Source organism: Ailuropoda melanoleuca, chromosome 1 (genome assembly GCF_002007445.2).
Source record: "Ailuropoda melanoleuca isolate Jingjing chromosome 1, ASM200744v2, whole genome shotgun sequence".
NCBI classification, from domain to species: Eukaryota; Metazoa; Chordata; class Mammalia; order Carnivora; family Ursidae; genus Ailuropoda; species Ailuropoda melanoleuca.
Window position 1 is genome coordinate 1616580 of NC_048218.1, and position 19147 is coordinate 1635726.

The 19147-nt window shown below is 58.6% G+C and overlaps 1 protein-coding gene across 1 annotated transcript; it reads left to right on the forward strand.

Annotated features, from left to right (window-relative positions):
- The first annotated feature begins 179 nt into the window (after positions 1-179).
- On the forward strand, positions 180-18927 carry PTTG1IP (PTTG1 interacting protein). The gene is made up of 6 exons (XM_034654526.1): positions 180-415; positions 7481-7533; positions 8876-8984; positions 12429-12603; positions 14637-14683; positions 17086-18927. The coding sequence occupies exons 1-6, from the start codon at positions 301-303 to the stop codon at positions 17130-17132; spliced, it is 546 nt and encodes a 181-aa protein (XP_034510417.1). The 5' UTR covers positions 180-300; the 3' UTR covers positions 17133-18927.
- Positions 18928-19147: the final 220 nt, after the last annotated feature.

Sequence of the window (19147 nt, forward strand, 5' to 3'; positions counted from 1 at the left end):
AAGACCCCCCACCACCCCAGCAGCCCGCCTCCTTTCAGCCGCGCACGCGCACCGAGCCGCGTCCTCGTCGCACCGGGAGGCGGGGGAACAGAGGCCGCGGAGGGAGGCCCCGACGGCTGGGGGCGGGGCGAGCCGGGACCCGCGGCTGCGCACTTGACCGTGCCGCTTGCCACGCCCACTTCCGGTGAGTGGCTCTTCCGGGGGTGGGGGGAGACTGTCTGGCCCCGCAGCGGAGGTGGACAGCGTCCGACTGACGTCCGGCCGACGTCTGACCTGCAGACCCGAGGGGCCCCGGCCACCATGGCGTTCGGCGGCACTCGCGGGCTGATGCAGCGCTGGGAGCCGGTCCTCGGCGCTGTCGCGCTGTTCCTGATGCTTCTTTCGGCGGCCGCGGCTCAGGAGCCGTCTGGAGCGGGTGAGGGGCCCGGGGCGGTTGAGAGGGCGCGGGGTCCGGGCTGGGCGGGGAGAGGAGGTGAAGGGGACCGTGGAGTCCTGGGCGGGACCGGGCACGGAGGGGAGGTGAAGGGGACGCGGGGTCCTGGGCTGGTGGAGGAGCCCGCCTTTTGTATTGGTTCAGTCTCGCGGTGGTGTCGGCGAGGCCTGCAGGGCTGTCCTGGCTTAGTGCGCGGCTTAGTACTGTCGAAGGAGCTCGCGGCTTCGAAGCTACTGGAGCCCCACAGCGGGTCGGTAACCGGTGTCCGGGTGCCAGACCCCTTGAAGATTGGGAAGGGGAAGGGTGGGCACTGGTGTGGCGCAGGCGGGCGCCACTCCGCCCGGGAAGGAGTCCGTGAGTCACTGCGTGCCTCGAGGCAGGAAGGCACAGTGCATGGGACCCGCAACTTTGAACGAATCCCGTTCTGTTTCTGCGCTCCGCGGACCTGGGGTGGGGGTGTGTCCCTAGTAACTGCGCTGCCAGGTGCTGGGACCATGGTGGTCAACAGTTCCTGGGGAGACTGACCAAGAAACAGTGCTCGCCAAGGAAGTGTATGACCTAGGGCCAAACTGATGTTTCAGAAGGTTCCAGAAATGCAGTGTTGCTGGAGAGTGGCCTCCTGTGGGGCCGTGGGGGGAAATCAGGGAAGCTGGGGAGTGTCAGGGTTGGGCCTGTTTCAGAAATGTCGTGTGAAGTACCCACGTGATCAGCAGTTGTGGCAATAGAGCTTCAGGCTGGCCTGTTGACCCCCGTTGCAGTGGTTTACCAGTAGGATTGTCTTGGGGCCAGTGTTTTTCTCAACTCCTCTTAGCCCAGGCTTTGAGGGGTTCTGTTTCATACAGCAGAGCACCCTCCTTGTGTGACCTGATTGAATGTTTATTTCTCCTAATCTACTTCCGTGTGTGTGTGTGTGTGTGTGTGTGTGTGTGATGTTTCCAAGGCGGCTCTCTGGACGATTGTTAATAACGCAGTAGAATTGCACTGTGAAGGGAAGAGTGGAATGGGGACTGTTTACTGTAATAGATTGATAATCTGCCAAAATTATGTCTTTCTCAGTGGCTAGCGGCTGTGTGTGCGTAATTGTGGTGCGCGTGTGGGGAGCCCCAGTGATCTGTTTGACCACTCTGCTTTCGGTACTGCCCTGGAGTTCCCAGGTGTGCAGAGGCCCTGTGCGGTGGGTGGGGGTGTCCTTTGGTGACTTTAATTTGTTTCTCCATTAGGGAATTAGACCAGAACTGTTGCTGTGGTATTTCAGCTGAAGAGCAGCTCCTTCGGCCGCACGGCGTTCTACGTACTGTAACTCAGTGCAAAGCTGCCTTTGCCTCGGCTCATAGGAATTACTTCCGTCTGGTGGATACACCCCAGTTCCTTGGTGGTAGTGGGCTGTTGTTTCTGTCCTCAGCAACACCTTCAAAGGGGAGGAATGACGTGCTGTGAGGGTGCTTACCCCCCAGGTATCCTGGGGGTCTGCATTTGCCTTTCCTTGGGGACGGGCGCTGTGAGAGCAGTGAGGGCCCCCCTTCCACAGAGTATGTGCTCAGTGTGGGATTTTTGCTGCTTGTCATACTGTAGGAATGTGACTACACTGTTCATGACGTTGGTCTTCCTTGCAAGGGTATAGTCAGGGTTCTTCAGAGAAACGGAACCGGTAGGGTATCTGTAGGTGTAGAGAAAGAGATGTATTGTGAAGGATTGGCTCACGTGATTGTGGAGGCGGGGAAGTCCCATGACCTGCGTGTGCAGGTTGGAGCCCAGGAAAGCTGCTGGAATTCAGTCCATGTCAGAAGTGCCCGGGACCAGGAGCACCAGTGTCTGAGGGCAGGAGAAGCTAGGTGTCCCAGCTTCAGCAGAAAGAGTAAATTCACTGCTCCTCTGTTGTTTTTGTTCGCTGGGGCCCCTCTATGGATTGTGTGATGCCCGCTTGCATTGGTGAGGGCAGTCTTCTTTACTCGGTCTACCCATTTGAGCGCTGATCCCCTGAAGCCCCTGGAAATGGTTTACCAGCTGCCTGCGTGCCCTGTAGCCCAGTGATGTTGACACGTAAGTGAACCGTCACAGGGACGTGCATTCAAAGAATACGTCCCAGCAATCCCAGGCTAACAGTTTCTTCGGTCTTACTGTGGGTTTGGTGGCGTGGAGACAGGAGGGACCCAGGGCGCACTGAAGATCTGTGGAGGGAGGCTCCTGGAATCCCAGAGGCCTCCACGGGCCCGTGGAGCCCACCCTGTGTGTGGGGTGAGACTCCGTCCCAGAGTCTCATCTGTACAACAGGGGGAGATGACCCCGAAAACCAGCTGCCTGAGGGCGCAGAAGAGCTCGGTTGTGGCTTGTGCAGGTCCCGCCCCGACTGCTCCTTGTGAAGGGCGCTGGGCTCGGAGGGGGGCCTGCCGTTCCTCTCCTGCCCATCTCCGGAGAGCCAGGCCTTTCTAAACCCGTTGTAAGGGCCTCACAGAGCGTATCCACACGGTACCTGTTATTCGTATATGCAGATGGCCCCTGACTTACACAGGTTGGATGTAGGGTTTTTTGACTTCGTGGTGGTGAGAAAGCGGCACGCGTCCAGAACCGTGCTTGGAATTGGGATGTGGGTCTTCGCCCCGGCTAGTGATACGCCGTCCTGTGCTGAGGCTGGGCAGCCCCGCGGGCACACAGCCGTTCCATTGGTCACTCTGGGTATGGTGTTCGGTCAGTTACAGAGCTATTCAGCCCTCTCTCATAAGACAGGCCGTGTGCGAGGTGATTCTTCCCAGCTGGAGGCGAACGGAAGTGTTCTCGGCACGTTTAAGATTGGCCAGGATTTTGACTGGATTTTTGATAGGACGTTTTCCACTTGAGTGGGTTGCTTGGGATATGACCCGTCCTAAGTCAAGGAAGGGCTGTACCACACTCAGCACTCTTGTTTCTGCCGAGGTGGGAAGATGAGCGGGACTGTTTGTGTGAATGATCTTTGCCCCCTTGTTTCTCGCGTGGAGCTAGTGAGGTAGGTGCTCTGTCACCCCGCAGAGTGGGCACAGTGTCCGCGGAGGGGCCGGCCCGCACCGGCCCCGGCCTGTGGTGTGACACACGCACAGTGAGTGTGTGCTTACTCCTTTCTTTACTTTAGCAAAACAGATCTCTTTACACACGCGAGTGCGTGTCCTTTGTACTGAACGGGCTCCCCTGAAACTCGAGGATACGGTGTGACGTGGGGCCACGGGCTAGTGTAACTGAACACAAACACCTTTCTCCTTCTGGTCTTTTCATTTAATTTTCAAAGAGAACGATACGTCAAGTTTTCTGATCATTGGTAAATGGACTCTCGAAGATCTCCAGTCCTAGGACTTCCAGAGTCAGGGTACTGACACTTAGCGTCAGACTCAGGGAAACGAGGGCACTTGCTCCTTCTCTCTGGCGATCAGCGTGTGGGTTTCTGTGCCCCGGTCTTTGAAGCAGGAGCAAGGAGTTCATGGATGCTGCCAAGATGATAAGGTGTCCTAGAGGGAGAGAACGGAGCGACCTTTCCCCAGCGCTACCCCGTTTTCAGGACTGCTGTCTAACCGAGGGTTCTGCCTGTGTTGACCACTGCCTGGTGCTCAGCCTCGGCGGGGGCTGGCGGAGGGCTGGGCTCTGTGGACTCCTGCTCTCTAGTCCAGAGGCTCTGGGGTGGACGAGGTTGATGGTGTGTATCTTGGAGCGCAGTTCACACGAATCCAGCAATCAAAAAGACTTTAAAAAGGAAAAAAAAAATCCCCAGGAAAAAGTTCCTGGTTATTGCCTGCCCCCCGCCCCAGCCGTCGCTGCTCAGTTAAGATTGATATGTACATCTTTTCTTGTAGAATTTTTCAAAAAGGACTTGAGTGTGGGTGTGTCAGCAGTTGTGCAGATTTTCACATCGGCTCCCTGCCTAACTCTGTGTAGAAAAACGTCCAAGCTGCCGAAAAGTTGGAGGAGTAAGCACTACAGTGAACTTGCAAATGCCTCTCTGTACTCAGCACTTGCCTGTTTGCTTTGCCCCTCCCCCCCCGTGTCTGCTTGTTACTGGCTTAACCAAACCGTTGGAGACTCGGTTGTTCTGGGGCCCTTCACCCCCAAGTCCCTCAGGACGGACCTCCTGAGGAGGGGGACGTTCTTCCACACAGTGGGGGTACGCCGAGCGAGGTCTGCACAGCGAGCATTGGTGCAATCCTTGAACACTGCGTGTAGCATGGGCCTTATGTCCACGGTTCTCCAGTCGTCCCCATAACGGCCAGGACCACATGGGGCATTCGGCTCCATTCACCCCACGTACTTCCTCTGTCTGTTGTCAGAAAACGACTGTGTAGAAGGACCCTCGGTTGGTCTTGTCTGGTTTCCTCTAACTTGGATTCCAGTGCATTTGGACAGGATTCAACTGCACATGGCTGTGTCCTTCCCCCTGCACCCCCAGGGGGCACCTGCTGGTGTTTTGTCCCATTGTCCTATCCTTATCCTGGTGATACTTTGATCACGTTAAGGGCCATTTTCTCTTCATAAGTGATTTAACTGGGGGGAGGGAGGTGCTTTGAGACCATAAGTGTCTTGTCACAGCACAGACGGGCACAGGGGTCTCAGCGTCCAGATTTCCCAAGATGATTGCAAAATTGCAGGTCTTCAACCCATTACTTCTGCCTTGGCTGGTTGACCTTCCCTCTGTCTGTTCCATGTCCATGTGAAATCCTGGACCATGCAAGAGGCTGGAGTCCATTACTGTCAGTCACTTGGATTTGTCATTGTCCCTATTCGGCAAGGAAGACGCCCCCTTCAAGCTGGCTTCTGGGTCCTTTTGTCATTTACCCCTAAGTTGGTGGCTCAGCAGTCTGTCCGAGGCCCATTTTGTCCTTTCTCTGTCCCGGTTCCGGAATCCACTGTTTCTCCCAGGAGCCCTGGCTCCGTTCGGCAGGGGGACAGTGTCTGGAAACCAAGGCCCCTGTGCTGCCAGGTGTCGTCCTCTGGGCCCCTGGGTGGACAGAGTGAGGGGTCAGGTGTTGCGGTCGCAGCCCTTGCCTGGCCCTGGGGCCCAGGCCCTCTCTGGGCACAGCCGGCCCTGCCGCCGGGCGCCTGGTCCCTGTTGCTGCCGATGGCCACTGCGACCTTGCGGTGCTTGCAGAAATTGAGCTGGTTCACGGGGTGTTGTTTTCGTTCCCTTTCTGGAGCTAAATCAGGTGTGTTGTAAGGGAAGTGCTTGACAGGAGGCTTCCGCACGCCGCCCATGGCGGCTGCAGGGCCACTTGTGCCAAGTGGGCTTGCATCATGTTTTAGACAAAGCAGGGTTCTATTCGGTTGGCGGGATGTAGGAGCGGCAGACCTGACCGGCCCTGCGGCTGCTTCCCGGCTCCAGGCCACTCCGAGCAGATCCTGCTCCGTGGGTGCCCCGGGCGCACTTGTGGCCAGAGCACCGGTCCTGCAGCTCACCCGGGACCCGCAGTGCAGCTGTGCGGCAGGCATGCGCACACCCACCTCTCGCAATTTTCCGCACTCATGTTCTGCTGTCTCCTCTGTCCTTGGGTCCGTCCCATAGCCTCCCGTTAAGCTTGGTGGGGCCCTCACTACGCATGTCACGAGCCAGAGGTTGACCTTTGTCTTTCTCTTTCGAGATGAATTTATGTCCGGTGAGGTTCAGGGTCTCATGTGTGCCATGAGGTTGTGTCACCCCAGCCCCTGTCAAGCTCCCGAATGCACCCATGTCTCCGGAAGGCTCAGGCCACCGCTGCCCGTTTCCCAGTGTAGAGAATCCCCCTGCCCCAGAGCTACGTGTCCGGGGAAATCCAGCAGAATGGTCTTGTGTGTCAGGTTTCCGTGGGTCCCATGATGTTTCTAAGATTCGTCCATGTCTCACGCACACAGTGCACTTCACGTGGCTAAAGAGCGTTCCGTGGTGCGACGGTTGGCCCGTGCTTCTGAGCTTGAGCATCCGGGCTGGTCACAGCTTTTTGCTGTTACTATTAGGGAGCTAGGTGCGCCTGGGTGGCTCAGGTCATAGTCCCGGGGTCCTGGGATGAAGTCCCCCCCATCGGGCTCACGGCTCAGCGGGGAGCCTGCTTGTCCCTCTCCCTCTGCTCCATGTGTGCTCGCTTGCGCTCTCTCGCTCGCTCTCTCTCGCTCTCAAATAAATAAAATCTTTAAAAAAAAAAGTTGCCATGAACATTTGTGTACAAGTCTTCCTCGGGGCTTACGTTCTGACTTTCTTGTGTGAAATGCTCGAGTGGGGCCGCTGAGTCACAGGAGAGGCGTCGGTTGGTTTTATGAGCAGACGCGAGGTCTTCTCAGCGGTGGAACCCTCTTGCACCCCGACCCACGCCGTGTGAGAGTTCCCGGCTGCTCTCTGCACCAGCACTTAGTGGTGCCAGTCTTTCTGCTTCTGGCCATTCTGGTGGGTTGAAGCGGCATCTGGTCACGATTCGGAGTTGCACACAGAGCTCCTCTCCAAGTCCGGGTATGTGTTTGGAGTCATGGGGTGCGGTAAATAGCAGCCTCCCAGAGGGGTGGGCGTGTTCTGTTCACACGCTAGTTCTTTACTTCTCAGTAGTTTGAGTTCCAGAGCTGTTCACTGTGTGGGGTTTGACCCCTTCGTGGATGAGAAGTGGCCAGAGTCGCGGGGTGCCCTGCGGGATTGGCGTCTGCTGATTCCGGGGGGCTTTTCCCTCTGGTCTGGGGGGCACTGGCCGGCTGAGGCCTGGCTTTCGTCTCGTGGGCCTGGCATTACTTTGGCCTTTGGTTCCAAAGAGAGTGTGTGCCGAGGAGCCAGCGGGCCTGGGCTGGCTGGGGTCTGTGGGACACGGCCAGGCGCTCGTCTCCTCTGCTCTGGAGGCACTGCCTTTGTTGCTGAGGCCTGTCTCCCCCCGACCCCTGGCAGATGGGAGCCTTGGGGCTGTGTCTGCGCCCTCCCTGGGGCCCTGCTGGCAGCAAGGCTCAGCAGGTCCTGGTGCTCCCTGCAGGCCGGGTGCCGGGAGAGGACGTGCGCTCCGAGGTGGGGGTGGAGCCTGCCCCCCAGCCCTCCTGCGCGCATGTGTGCCTCGCCTGACCCTCTGTGATGTGTGTTCTTCCCTGCAGCTTGCTCTCAGAACACAAACAGAACCTGTGAGGAGTGCCTGAAGAACGTCTCTGTAAGTAGCACAGCCGCGTGCTCGGCCCCGGGTCTCGTGTGTGCGTGACGCCTGAATCGCTGCCCGTGAAAGAGTGCCAGCCTCCAGGGAGCTCCTGGCGCTTTCAGTAACATGGTTATAAAAATGGGAAACTAGATATCGGAAACTTGCATTATTTCAAAATGGAGGATTTACCAAAAGTTGTTCCGCTGGGACCAGGCCATGGACGTGGAGGTGGTTCTCCCACGGCCGGGATGAAGAGGGCTGGCTGCTGTTGGTCGAGTGTGCTCTGAGCATTTTAAATATGCGGTGTGGCTCTGGGAGAGCCCAGGCTTCGCCTTCCTCGTGTTCGTAATGGACTTGCACCCTGGCCTGGGCCACAAATACCTGATTTTCCATCCGTCTGCCCGAGCGCACCTGGGCCTCCGCGTGGCTTGGTGCCGGGAGCGCTCGAGAGGGCCGGCCCGGTGCTGGCACTCTCTGTCTGTCTCTGCACCTGCAGTGCCCCTATGTTCTTAGGGACTCGGGCAGGAGCATCTGTGAGGGGCCGTCCAATCCTGAGGTTCCGGGCTGGTGCCTTTGAGCCTTAGAGGCACTGTCTTTTTTTTTTTTTTTTTTAAAGAATTTATTTTTTCATTTGAGAGGGACAGAGACAGAGACAGGATTAGCAGGGGAGGGCTTGGGGAGGGGAAGAAGGCTCCCCCCTGAGCAGGGAGCCTGACACTCTGTGGGGCTCCATCCCAGGACCCTGAGATCATGACCTGAGCAGAAGGCAGATGCGTCACCCTCCCAGGCGCCCCCAGCTGCACTGTGTTTAAGATGGCCAAGCACCCCATGCAGCCGGAGAGGCCAGTGTTTTCCGAGGTCACAAAAGTGCGCTGACAAGGACTTACTGAGCTCCTCCTGTGGGCCCGCTGGGTCCCGCCTGCCCTTGTACAGGCGAACCGAGATAGGCACCCCAGCTGAGTGTGTCAGGGGTGCTGCTGATGGGAAGGTGACGGGGAGGTGGGGTGGTGGTGAGTAGGTTGCTCAGGGGAGGCCTTGTGGGGGAGGGGAGGCCACACGTGCTTGGGGAAGAATGTTCCGGGCAGAAGGAGTAGCTGTGCAAAGACTCTGGGCAGGGAGCCACCTGGCAGCTTTCAGGATGTGCACGGAGGCCAAGAGGCCGGGCAGGGTGCCTGGTGGGGGAGGGTTTGAGTAACCTCAACCCTGGTGGGCCTGATGGGGTGAGGTGGGGGCCGAGTGTTCCAGCCAGTCACCTGAGGGGGAGTGAGAGGCGTGGTGGGCCTCAAGTCCCTGACAGTCTGATTCTTGGGTGCGTACGGTGCATTTCTGATGCTTGTCGAACATCCCTCTCTTTCAGTGTCTTTGGTGCCATACCAACAAGGCGTGCTTGGACTACCCGGTGAGCAGGGTCCTGCCGCCCAGCTCCCTCTGTCAGCTGAGCTCTGCACGCTGGGGTGTCTGCTGGGGTAAGTCTTCGTTCTCATGGAGCTCTCGCAAAATCTGTGCTGCTTTGGAAAGTGTGGTTGCGCTCAGCGAACCAAAGCTGCTGGCGTGCGTGCTCTCCGCAGGAGGTCAGGAAGCCAGTGGGAGAGCGTGCTTTCTGGGAGGGCTGCTGGCAGTCCCCGGTGTCTGGAGGCCCACCTGCAAGGCCATCAGCCCCGGCTCCGCACGGAGTCCCTCTGTGTCCCAGGATGGCGCGTGGGGACTGTTTCCTGGACATGTCGGCACACTGTGTCTTGGCGGTGTCTGCACTGAGAGCCCTGCTCAGCACAGTCAGGGCCCCCCTGTCCTGACGTGTCCCCTTCTGTCTGCAGATGTAGGGCTTCCAGGTGCTCTCTCCGTGGGGCTGTTGACCCTCTACGAGACCCCACGGAGACCAGTCCTGGACCAGGGGGCCCCGGGCATCCTGAGCCTGAGATGTTAAGGCGTTGAGATGAGGCCTGAGTTCGAATGAAGTGCACACGCTGTCTCCCTGTCCTTGCGGACGGTACTGTCTGGCAGACACACACGTGTGCGTACACCTAGCCTGTTCACGGAGTGGAGCGAGGGTGCACACGCATACGCAGGTAACCCCCACTCAGCGCTGGCAGCCTGACCGCGTCAGGACCCGTGTCAGCCCTGGACTCCGCATCAGTACAGTGAGTGCTGCCTGTGCGGCCCTTCCCGTGAAGGAGATCACGTGCTGTTTCATCTGACTGTCCGTCCAGCCGTGTGTCGGAGACGCCCGTGTCCCTACAGTCTGTGTGGCGGCTGCTTGGCGCCCTGCAGGTGTCCACACGGGGCTGCGGTACACGTGCGTGGGGGGGGTACCATCCCACGCTCACTCCCACTGGGCGTGTACTGAGGAGCAGGTCGTGGGGTCACCGTGCGTAGTAGGTCTGCAGACGTTTTCCCGGAGTGGCTGTGCCGGGTCACCCTCCTCCAAGTGGTGCGGGCGTTCCCGTTGTCCCACGTCCCTGCCAGCACCTGGGGTGATCAGTTGTCTTCACTTTAGTCCATCTGGTGGGTGTCAAGTGGCATCTCTCTGTGGTTTTAGTTTGCATTTCTCTGATGACTAATGATGTTGAACACCTTTCGGATGGGGGCACTTTTGATAATTCTATGAAATGAAGTTCCTGCCTTAGGGCCATGGGGCTGGCTGAACGCCTGGCATGGCACAGATGAGATCCACAGCATGGGGGGCGGGGAGCAGGGAACGAGCCAGGGGCTGTGGGAGGCAGGCTCCGCAGTCAGGACAGGTGGCCATGCCCCTGCTTCCCGAGAGAAGGTGCAGGTGGTGTCAGTCATTCCGGGGCTGGCGTGGAACTGAAGCCTGACAGCTGGGACGTAGGGGTCAGTGGGCGCTGCTCCCGGTCCCCGTGTGCACTAGGGAGGGTCGGGGAGGCGAATTGGGCTGAGGGTGTATTGGCCTTCTCTGTGGGAACAGAACGGGCCGGGGGCTTATGCTCGTGCGTCTCAGGAGACCAGGAGGGCCCCCAGGCCCCCAGATGTCAGAGCAGCACACAGCTGTGATTCCAGACCTCATGCCACGGGTGCTCTTTGTTCTGACAAAGAACTTTGGAATCATCTTACCCAGCACTGGGCAGAGTTGTCTGGGGTTTTAACTGTACTGACCTTAAATACATGTTCATTTGGAGAAACATGAGGTCTTTAGGACGTTGCCCCGATGTGCAGAAGCAGGGGTCCCTGCCCACTCAGGTCACCGTGACGGCCCCAGGGTCCGTGGCTTCTCTCCGGAAGGCTGGTGGGAATGGGCGCCCCCTAGTGTTTTTTCCCCATTGTGATCGGGATCTTGGTATTTGTGTGTTTTTTTTTTTTTAAGATTATATTTATTTGACACAGAGACTCAGAGAGAGAGAGAGCACAAGCAGGGGGAGCTGCAGGCAGAGGCAGAGGGAGAAGCAGACTCCCGTTGAGCAGGACCCTGGGATCATGACCTGAGCCGAAGGCAGACGCTTCACCCACTGAGCCACCCAGGTGCCCCATGGGATTTCTGTATTTTATAACTGATTTTAGCTGCTAGTCAGAAAAGCTGTTTTCGGGGGCAGACATATTTCCAAGCCAGGTGTCTTGCTGATCTGATTGGTTTTTAAAGTGGATTGTTTGAAAGTTCTGTCGTCAAAACCTGCTGCCGTCTGCTCGTGAAGGTCTTTTCTGATTATGTGATGGTCGTCACTGCTTGCTGTGCCGGCTCTTCCGGAACCGGTGGAAGGAGGAGAGACCACACGACTACAGCGGGAGCATTTCCTCCGCTGTAACCCTGATTCAGATGGCCAGAGCAGGTGCACAGACTTGAGGCCAGCCTGGGAGGCTCGTGGCCGACCTGTGCGGAGTGTCCTGCTCTCCGTGGCGCCCCCCTCCCCCGCCGGGCCCGCCCCTGCAGCACGCGGTAACTGCAGTCCTGGGAGACAGATCGGACTCGGGGGATCCCGCCATCTCCGAAGCCGCCTCGGTGGCTGTCTGAACCGCACGAGTGGACACGTTGGCAAGAGCGTATCACAGCTCTTTGATTGGCTCTGGTTCGAATTAAATAGAAAAATATTGGCAGGCTTGGGTTTATAAATCCTTCAGAGAAGTTAGAAAGAATGGTAAAACTTGTTTTCACTCCTCGTTTGTCTCAGGAGTTGGGTCTTGACAGGAAATCATAAAACGTTGGCGGCCGACGAGGCAGCCGTCTCCAGACCCTGCGGCTCTCTGCCTCCTGGGGTCAGAAGTTGTCCCTGGGGAAGTAAATGCAGGTGACCTTGAACAGCATAGGCGTTAGGGGCGCTGATGCCCCGCGCACTTGAAAATCCACGCGTAACTTCTGATTTCCCGGAAACTTAACTGCTACCAGCGTGCTGTGGACGGAAGGCTTGCCGGTAACCGCAGTCAAGGCACACACGTGCGTGCATGTTCTGTGCACCGCGTGCTGTATCCTCACAGGCAGGTAGGCTGGAGAAAGGGAAACATGAGTGAGAGCATCATCAGGAAGAGAAAGTGTACGTACACTATCGTCCTCATTTGGGGAAACAACATCCACAGGTTCGTGGACCCGCACGGTTCAAACTGTGTTCGAGGGCCCTCGGCGTTGTCCCGTGGACTTGGGTTTAGGTGATGGGGTACGCCGCCCCAGGCTTCACTTCCGTTTCCAGAGTCCCACAAAGAGTCTGCAAATGTGTCAGGACAGTGTGCGTGCCCAGCGGGCACTCTCCTTCCTGTGTCTGTTCCGTTCCCTGGCCTCAGGCTTGCCCATCTCCTAGCGGGGAGGGGGCACGCCGCCCTGTGGGGCCTGGGGCCGTGGCGGTTGATGGAGAAATCGTTCACAAGTCACACACCCAGGCTGAGGCTAGGACTGCCGTCCGCCCCCGGGCATGGGGGGCTGCTTTGGGGTCCCCGTGCCCCGTGCTGACTCCCGGCGGACCTTGCAGTGAACTTCGAGGCGCTGATTATCACGCTGTCGGCGGTGGGGGGAGCCGTCCTCCTGGCCGTGGCCGTGTGCTGCGCCTGCTGCTGCTGCGGGAGGAGGAGGAGCCGGAAGCCGGACAAGGGTGAGGAGAAGGCGGCGCGGGAGCGCGAGGAGCGCAGGATCCGGCAGGAGGAGAGGTGAGGGCCGGGTCACTGGGGCATCCTGGGGCATCGGGCCTGCTGGGCTGCGGGGGGTGCCGCCCACGGGGCCGACTTCTCTCCAGCTGCGGACAGACCGTGGGTTGCTGGCCCGGGTTGTGGGACAGGGCGTGGGCGCAGCCCAGGCCCTTATTCTCCAGGCTGCGGTGGCTGAGAACGGGTGCTCGTGGCCGCGGGTGGGACAGAGCCCCAGCCGGGGCGGGCCGGGCATCAGCGATGGCGCCTGTCTGCCTGTGCCTGGGACGGGCCTCCTGCGGCCAGCACCCTGGGACGCCGCCGTTCTCTCCAGCTTAGGGAGCATGTCAGGGAGCGTGTGTGGGGCGGCCACGGGCCAGGCCCTGGCGGCAGGTGCAGCGGGTCACCGGGCCCTGCCTGATGGGGAGTGGTATTGTGGCTCGGATGGGGACTGCCGCCGTGTCAGGCCAGCCGCCGGTGGACAGTGTCCCCACAGAGTCATCACCCCTAAATAAAAACTAACACGTGTACATTCCCAACCTTCTTCAGAACCTAGTGTCAGATTTTCATCCATCAGTATGTTTTCTTTACATGAAAATCAAAGAATTGGGCATTTGAATTGCCTTTATTGAAACAGAATCGAATGACAGGACACTGGAGCGGCCTCAGAAGACGGTGCTNACGTACACTATCGTCCTCATTTGGGGAAACAACATCCACAGGTTCGTGGACCCGCACGGTTCAAACTGTGTTCGAGGGCCCTCGGCGTTGTCCCGTGGACTTGGGTTTAGGTGATGGGGTACGCCGCCCCAGGCTTCACTTCCGTTTCCAGAGTCCCACAAAGAGTCTGCAAATGTGTCAGGACAGTGTGCGTGCCCAGCGGGCACTCTCCTTCCTGTGTCTGTTCCGTTCCCTGGCCTCAGGCTTGCCCATCTCCTAGCGGGGAGGGGGCACGCCGCCCTGTGGGGCCTGGGGCCGTGGCGGTTGATGGAGAAATCGTTCACAAGTCACACACCCAGGCTGAGGCTAGGACTGCCGTCCGCCCCCGGGCATGGGGGGCTGCTTTGGGGTCCCCGTGCCCCGTGCTGACTCCCGGCGGACCTTGCAGTGAACTTCGAGGCGCTGATTATCACGCTGTCGGCGGTGGGGGGAGCCGTCCTCCTGGCCGTGGCCGTGTGCTGCGCCTGCTGCTGCTGCGGGAGGAGGAGGAGCCGGAAGCCGGACAAGGGTGAGGAGAAGGCGGCGCGGGAGCGCGAGGAGCGCAGGATCCGGCAGGAGGAGAGGTGAGGGCCGGGTCACTGGGGCATCCTGGGGCATCGGGCCTGCTGGGCTGCGGGGGGTGCCGCCCACGGGGCCGACTTCTCTCCAGCTGCGGACAGACCGTGGGTTGCTGGCCCGGGTTGTGGGACAGGGCGTGGGCGCAGCCCAGGCCCTTATTCTCCAGGCTGCGGTGGCTGAGAACGGGTGCTCGTGGCCGCGGGTGGGACAGAGCCCCAGCCGGGGCGGGCCGGGCATCAGCGATGGCGCCTGTCTGCCTGTGCCTGGGACGGGCCTCCTGCGGCCAGCACCCTGGGACGCCGCCGTTCTCTCCAGCTTAGGGAGCATGTCAGGGAGCGTGTGTGGGGCGGCCACGGGCCAGGCCCTGGCGGCAGGTGCAGCGGGTCACCGGGCCCTGCCTGATGGGGAGTGGTATTGTGGCTCGGATGGGGACTGCCGCCGTGTCAGGCCAGCCGCCGGTGGACAGTGTCCCCACAGAGTCATCACCCCTAAATAAAAACTAACACGTGTACATTCCCAACCTTCTTCAGAACCTAGTGTCAGATTTTCATCCATCAGTATGTTTTCTTTACATGGAAATCAAAGAATTGGGCATTTGAATTGCCTTTATTGAAACAGAATCGAATGACAGGACACTGGAGCGGCCTCAGAAGACGGTGCTGTTGTCACCTTGCCCGACCCAGGGGCCGCCGCACCTGTCCCCGGCCTCTCTGCTTAAGGAGGTGAAGGGTATCTTGTTACGATATTTTGATGCTAAATGAGATTTCTTTGTTTTTTAGGAGAGCAGAGATGAAATCAAGACATGATGAAATCAGGAAAAAATACGGTAAGGGTCGATGGAATGTCCATATCTGTTCTGTTTGGTCGGGAGCTATGCCACAGCGTGAGATGTGACCGCTTCCCTCGTCCACCCCTCCCGTTCAAGCGGCTGGGTTTACTCTGCGTGGCCTGGAATGAACTAACCCACGGATGTCTGGAAAGAGGAAGCCTTGGCATGTTTTCCTCTCGGCCAGACTTCCTGAGCACTGCTGCTCCCGAGGGGTGGAGCTTGACCGGGCCCCGAGGGCTCCTAGCCTGTCACCGTGTTTGCGTGACGTGGGGTGCGTGTGATGTCCACGGGCCTCCCCTGCCTCGCTACCCTCGCGTTCACGTCGCGCTCCCACCTCGTGACGCGGCTGTGCTCCTCTTGAAGGGGTTACAGCTCTCCATGCTGCCCAGGTGTTTTGTCTGGTTTTTGTTCACAGAGGTTTTGGGGGGGTGGCTCGTTCTTTACTGTGTGAGAGCATTACATTTGCTCCTGTGTTGAGTTGGCTGTTGGGTTTGGGAGAAGTGGGCTCACTGGGCCCTTACAGGTGATCGCCACAGGGCTTCTAGCCCTGGGCCACGGTGCTTCCCTTGACCTCAGGACCTGAGGATCACAGGCTCTGTGTTAGGGGGACCGGGCGGCTGGGCTGAAGGCTAAATCTGATCAGGAAAATTCCAAAATCTTTTCCAGGTAACGTACCCATTTTGGAGTTCTCTGTATAGAGGAACACTGTTTTTGTGGCATTTTAAGATCCCGAGCACTAAAACAGTGAGTCTCCAAGGCTCAGTTCCCTCTGGCAGGGGCCGCTGGCCGGACGCCCCCACCCCCATGCACACAGGCCTCCTCTGACTGTCACGCCCTTGTGCTGGGTCACCTGAGGCTGACCCTGCCAGCCTCCAGGTGTTGGTTCCGAGGCACGAGGCTGCCCCGACTGCTCCTGCTGCTGGGTCTCCTCCATTTAAGGCGAGATGTCGGGCTGCCAGAGAGCCTTCTCTTGTTAGCCCCCGCCCCTCAGCCTCCCCTTGGTGCAGCTCCTCTCCTGGCCAGCCTCGCATGTCCCTCTTGCTGCCCATGGCACTCACCCTGGGGTCGGGTGCTCATTCCCCACATAGGTGGTGACAGAGTCCGTGTGGGTGAAATTCCCTATCCAGCAGTCTTGGCGCAGTGCCCTCCCTCCCCAGTGCTCACCGGCGTCTGCTGCCCTCAGCTGGGGCACCTTGGTTTTCCACAACATTGAAAAGAGTGGAAAGGAGCTTGTTGGCATCTGTTAAAATTAATGTAAATACAAGACGAGAGACTTGTGCACCTGTGCGCTCACACACCGCCTCACACAAAAGTGGTTTTGTTGCCGAGCACAAGTAGCTTTCAGGTCTTCCCGCTCGGCCCGGTGTGTGTGGCCCGTGTGTGCTGCCCGGCGGCGTCCCAGGCCAGGCTCCGGGCTCGGGGGCGGGCTCCATAACAGTGCCCGGGGCACTTCCTTCCTACGTTCTGATGGTTCCTGTGGCCCTTTATTGCGCTGATAAAGCCAACTCATGCCTGTTTACACAAAACCCATAGAATGGACTGGACTTTGGAAAGACTCAGCTGGTGGAAGAAGCCCCAGGGGCCCCGTGGGGGCCGGGGAAAGACACACAATGCAGTTCACACACACAATACCAGCGTGGATGAAACCTTCTTTGCTTTTAGAAGGCGTTTGATTTCCTGATCACAAAACAGTTTCTCCCCCTCTAAACTAGAAATAGAACTAGGAGCTGTTCTGCTTTGTCTTTGTCCAACACGACTGTGTGTGTTTGGCATTTGGCATCTGAACGCCCTTTACCAAAACCACCGTGGGCTTCCTCCTCCTCAGACCTGCAGCCCCGCGCCCCCAAAACCTCCTGCACGAGTAGGTGGGTTGCAGTGGCTCCCGNGTGTGTGTTTGGCATTTGGCATCTGAACGCCCTTTACCAAAACCACCGTGGGCTTCCTCCTCCTCAGACCTGGAGCCCCGCGCCCCCAAAACCTCCTGCACGAGTCGCTGGGTTGCAGTGGCTCCCGGGACGCGGATGTGACACAGGTTTCTAAAGAGAGGGAGACTGGTGTGTGTTTGTGCAGCGCGGAGGGAGCGCCTCGTCTTTGGTATGTAGCGCCAAAGACTGGTGAGCACTCCTGTCCTATTAGTCACGCCAGGACGCTCCACGGCGAGACCGAAGGTCACCTCGTTCTAAGTCCGCCAGCACGGTAAGGACACATATAGCAAGGTGGTTTTGTAAGTCACCTGTGGTTTGACACTCAGGACGGTGAAGTGTCGTCCTGGAACCTGCTCTGACACCTGTTCCCTTAAGGCCTCAGTGGGGCCTCACGTAGAACTGAGCTGTCCTGCTGTCTTGCGTCTCGTTTGCCGTCCTGTGACTGCATTTATAACCAGGGCTGTTCTGTTCCAGGTTTGTTTAAAGAAGAAAACCCGTATGCCAGGTTTGAGAACAACTGAGACCACACCCCGCCCCGTGACACGGCACCGGTCAGCAGAGCCCCGGCCGCCGTCGTCCGCCTCCTGCCCCCGCTGAGGCGGGCATGCCAAGAGCACCGCGCGTGGCCGCCTGCACTCCTGCGAGCTTCTGTCCCCTTCTCTGTATCTGTACTGAGTCACTCGAGACACTAAGCCTGTCAGGGGGTTGGGACTGGTTTTGGTTTTGTTGTTAATTTGAGGAGGAAAGGCAAACATTCCACCGCTCTTCTCAGTCGGTAAGCCACCTGCAGACGGAGCGGCCGGCCACGCTAGCGCCCGCCGCCCCCCTCTGCCTTCCGTCCCGGCGGGGCAGGAACGGCACCTGTCACTCGGCCACTCCCTCGGGAGCCCAGCGGCCGCTCCGTGTGGCACACTGACTCGGGACACGCTCCCCAACCCCAGCCGCACGGAACAGCACCAAGGCCGGGGGGGGGCGTCCTGCTTACCCTAGGTCTGTGTTTCATTTCAATTTAAATAATTCTTGGATCTCATTCTTCCACCTAAAACATTTCACCAGAAAACTTTACTGTCAAAATTCAGACCACTTATTGGACAGTTTCTAAATTTTAATTTGTATCTTGACCAGAACGTCAAGATTTTTTCCCAGTGAAAACTTAACAAGTGAAGCTCGAAAGCCGCCTCTGGGGCGACCGCGGCACTAATGCGGAGCCGTGGGGCCTGCAGAGGCCGCCGCCGCCGCCCTGCTCTCGCCCTCCCACCCATTGACGGCGGGTGTCGGGCCCTGTGCGCGGGGGCACTCGAGGCTCTCGCGCCTGTCCGGCTGTCAGCACCGTGGTCACTTAGGGACCCTGGGCTGTCCCCAAAGAGGGAGGGACCAAGCACCGTGGGCCCCTGTGCGGGGCTCTGCGCACCGGGGCGGCAGGACGTCCGGCTAGCGAGAGGGGCTTCCACGTGCTCGTTCCACGTGCTCGTCAGACGAGCCCTGTCCTGGAAGCGCGCCTCCTGGGGCGTGTGGTGAGAACTGCGGCGGGGGCGGCCTCTCGGGGCCCGGCGTGGCCTCCGGTACACCTGCGGCGCAGTCTGCGGCGGCTCCGGGTCTTTCAGACCCAGGTCTAGGACTCGAGAGACCGAGAGCTTCGCGTCAGGGACCGCAGCAGACCGTGACGTAACTGTGAACAGCCCTTCTTAAATCTGAACGTGGGCCCGGTTGCCACACCGCTTTGGGTTAGGGAGACATTAGGCACGGCAGGAAACGGTGTATTCTGCTTTCGCGCTTGCGGCCCGCTGTCAGAGACCGCGCTCTGCGGCGTCCGGTGATGTCACAGGCAGATCGTGAGCCCGCCGCCTCGGCCTGTGCCGTCCTGGCGTTTACACAAGCTGCGAAGCTAACCTCCACAAACTCGACTTTATCCTTCTGACTTCTTGGGCATTTGATAGCAATTTAAAGAACTATGAAACATTCCTAAGTATTTTATAGCAGCGTGCGAATTTTGTCTTTTGCTGTTCATTCATAAAAGAAACTTTGTAACAGACTGCAGCAACCTTTGTATTAACACGCAGTACTCTGTCAGCTCACGCCGTGTCTGCAATCTGGGCTGCTGAGCTCCCCGTTCTTCCATACCGTGTATGTAATCCCATCGCGGGGTCCTGAGCCCACAACGGGGCATCTGAAGGGCTGTCTTAGCCGCTATGCTTTTCTTCTCAAATAGTCCTAAAGCAGCCATGTATTGTAACCACAAGGAAACCAGGAAGCTTGGAGTGCCTTAATTTTAACCAGTTTCCAAAAATTGGTTTAATACACACTTTGTTGAATACACTTTGTGTCCTTGTGTCTCATTTCTCCATGGTGTTAGCGTGATTACCTGGAGAGCGGCAGGTAGACTTTCTACACAGAGACTTTTTTTTTAAGATTTATTCTAGAGAGCGAGAGTGCAGCAGGTTTGGTGGGCGCAGAGGGAGAGCATTCCAACCAATGCCACGCACACGGGGTGCGGAGCCCCATGTGGGGCTCGATCCCACGACACTGAGATCATGAC

What these genes read in the sequence shown, in the direction of transcription:
- PTTG1IP (XM_034654526.1), top strand. Translation starts at nt 301, where the DNA reads ATGGCGTTCGGCGGCACTCGCGGGCTGATGCAGCGCTGGGAGCCGGTC. An exon ending in ACGCTGGGGTGTCTGCTGGG is followed by an intron (nt 8,985 to 12,428) that starts GTAAGTCTTCGT and finishes CGGACCTTGCAG; the next exon opens with TGAACTTCGAGGCGCTGATT. An exon ending in TGAAATCAGGAAAAAATACG is followed by an intron (nt 14,684 to 17,085) that starts GTAAGGGTCGAT and finishes GTTCTGTTCCAG; the next exon opens with GTTTGTTTAAAGAAGAAAAC.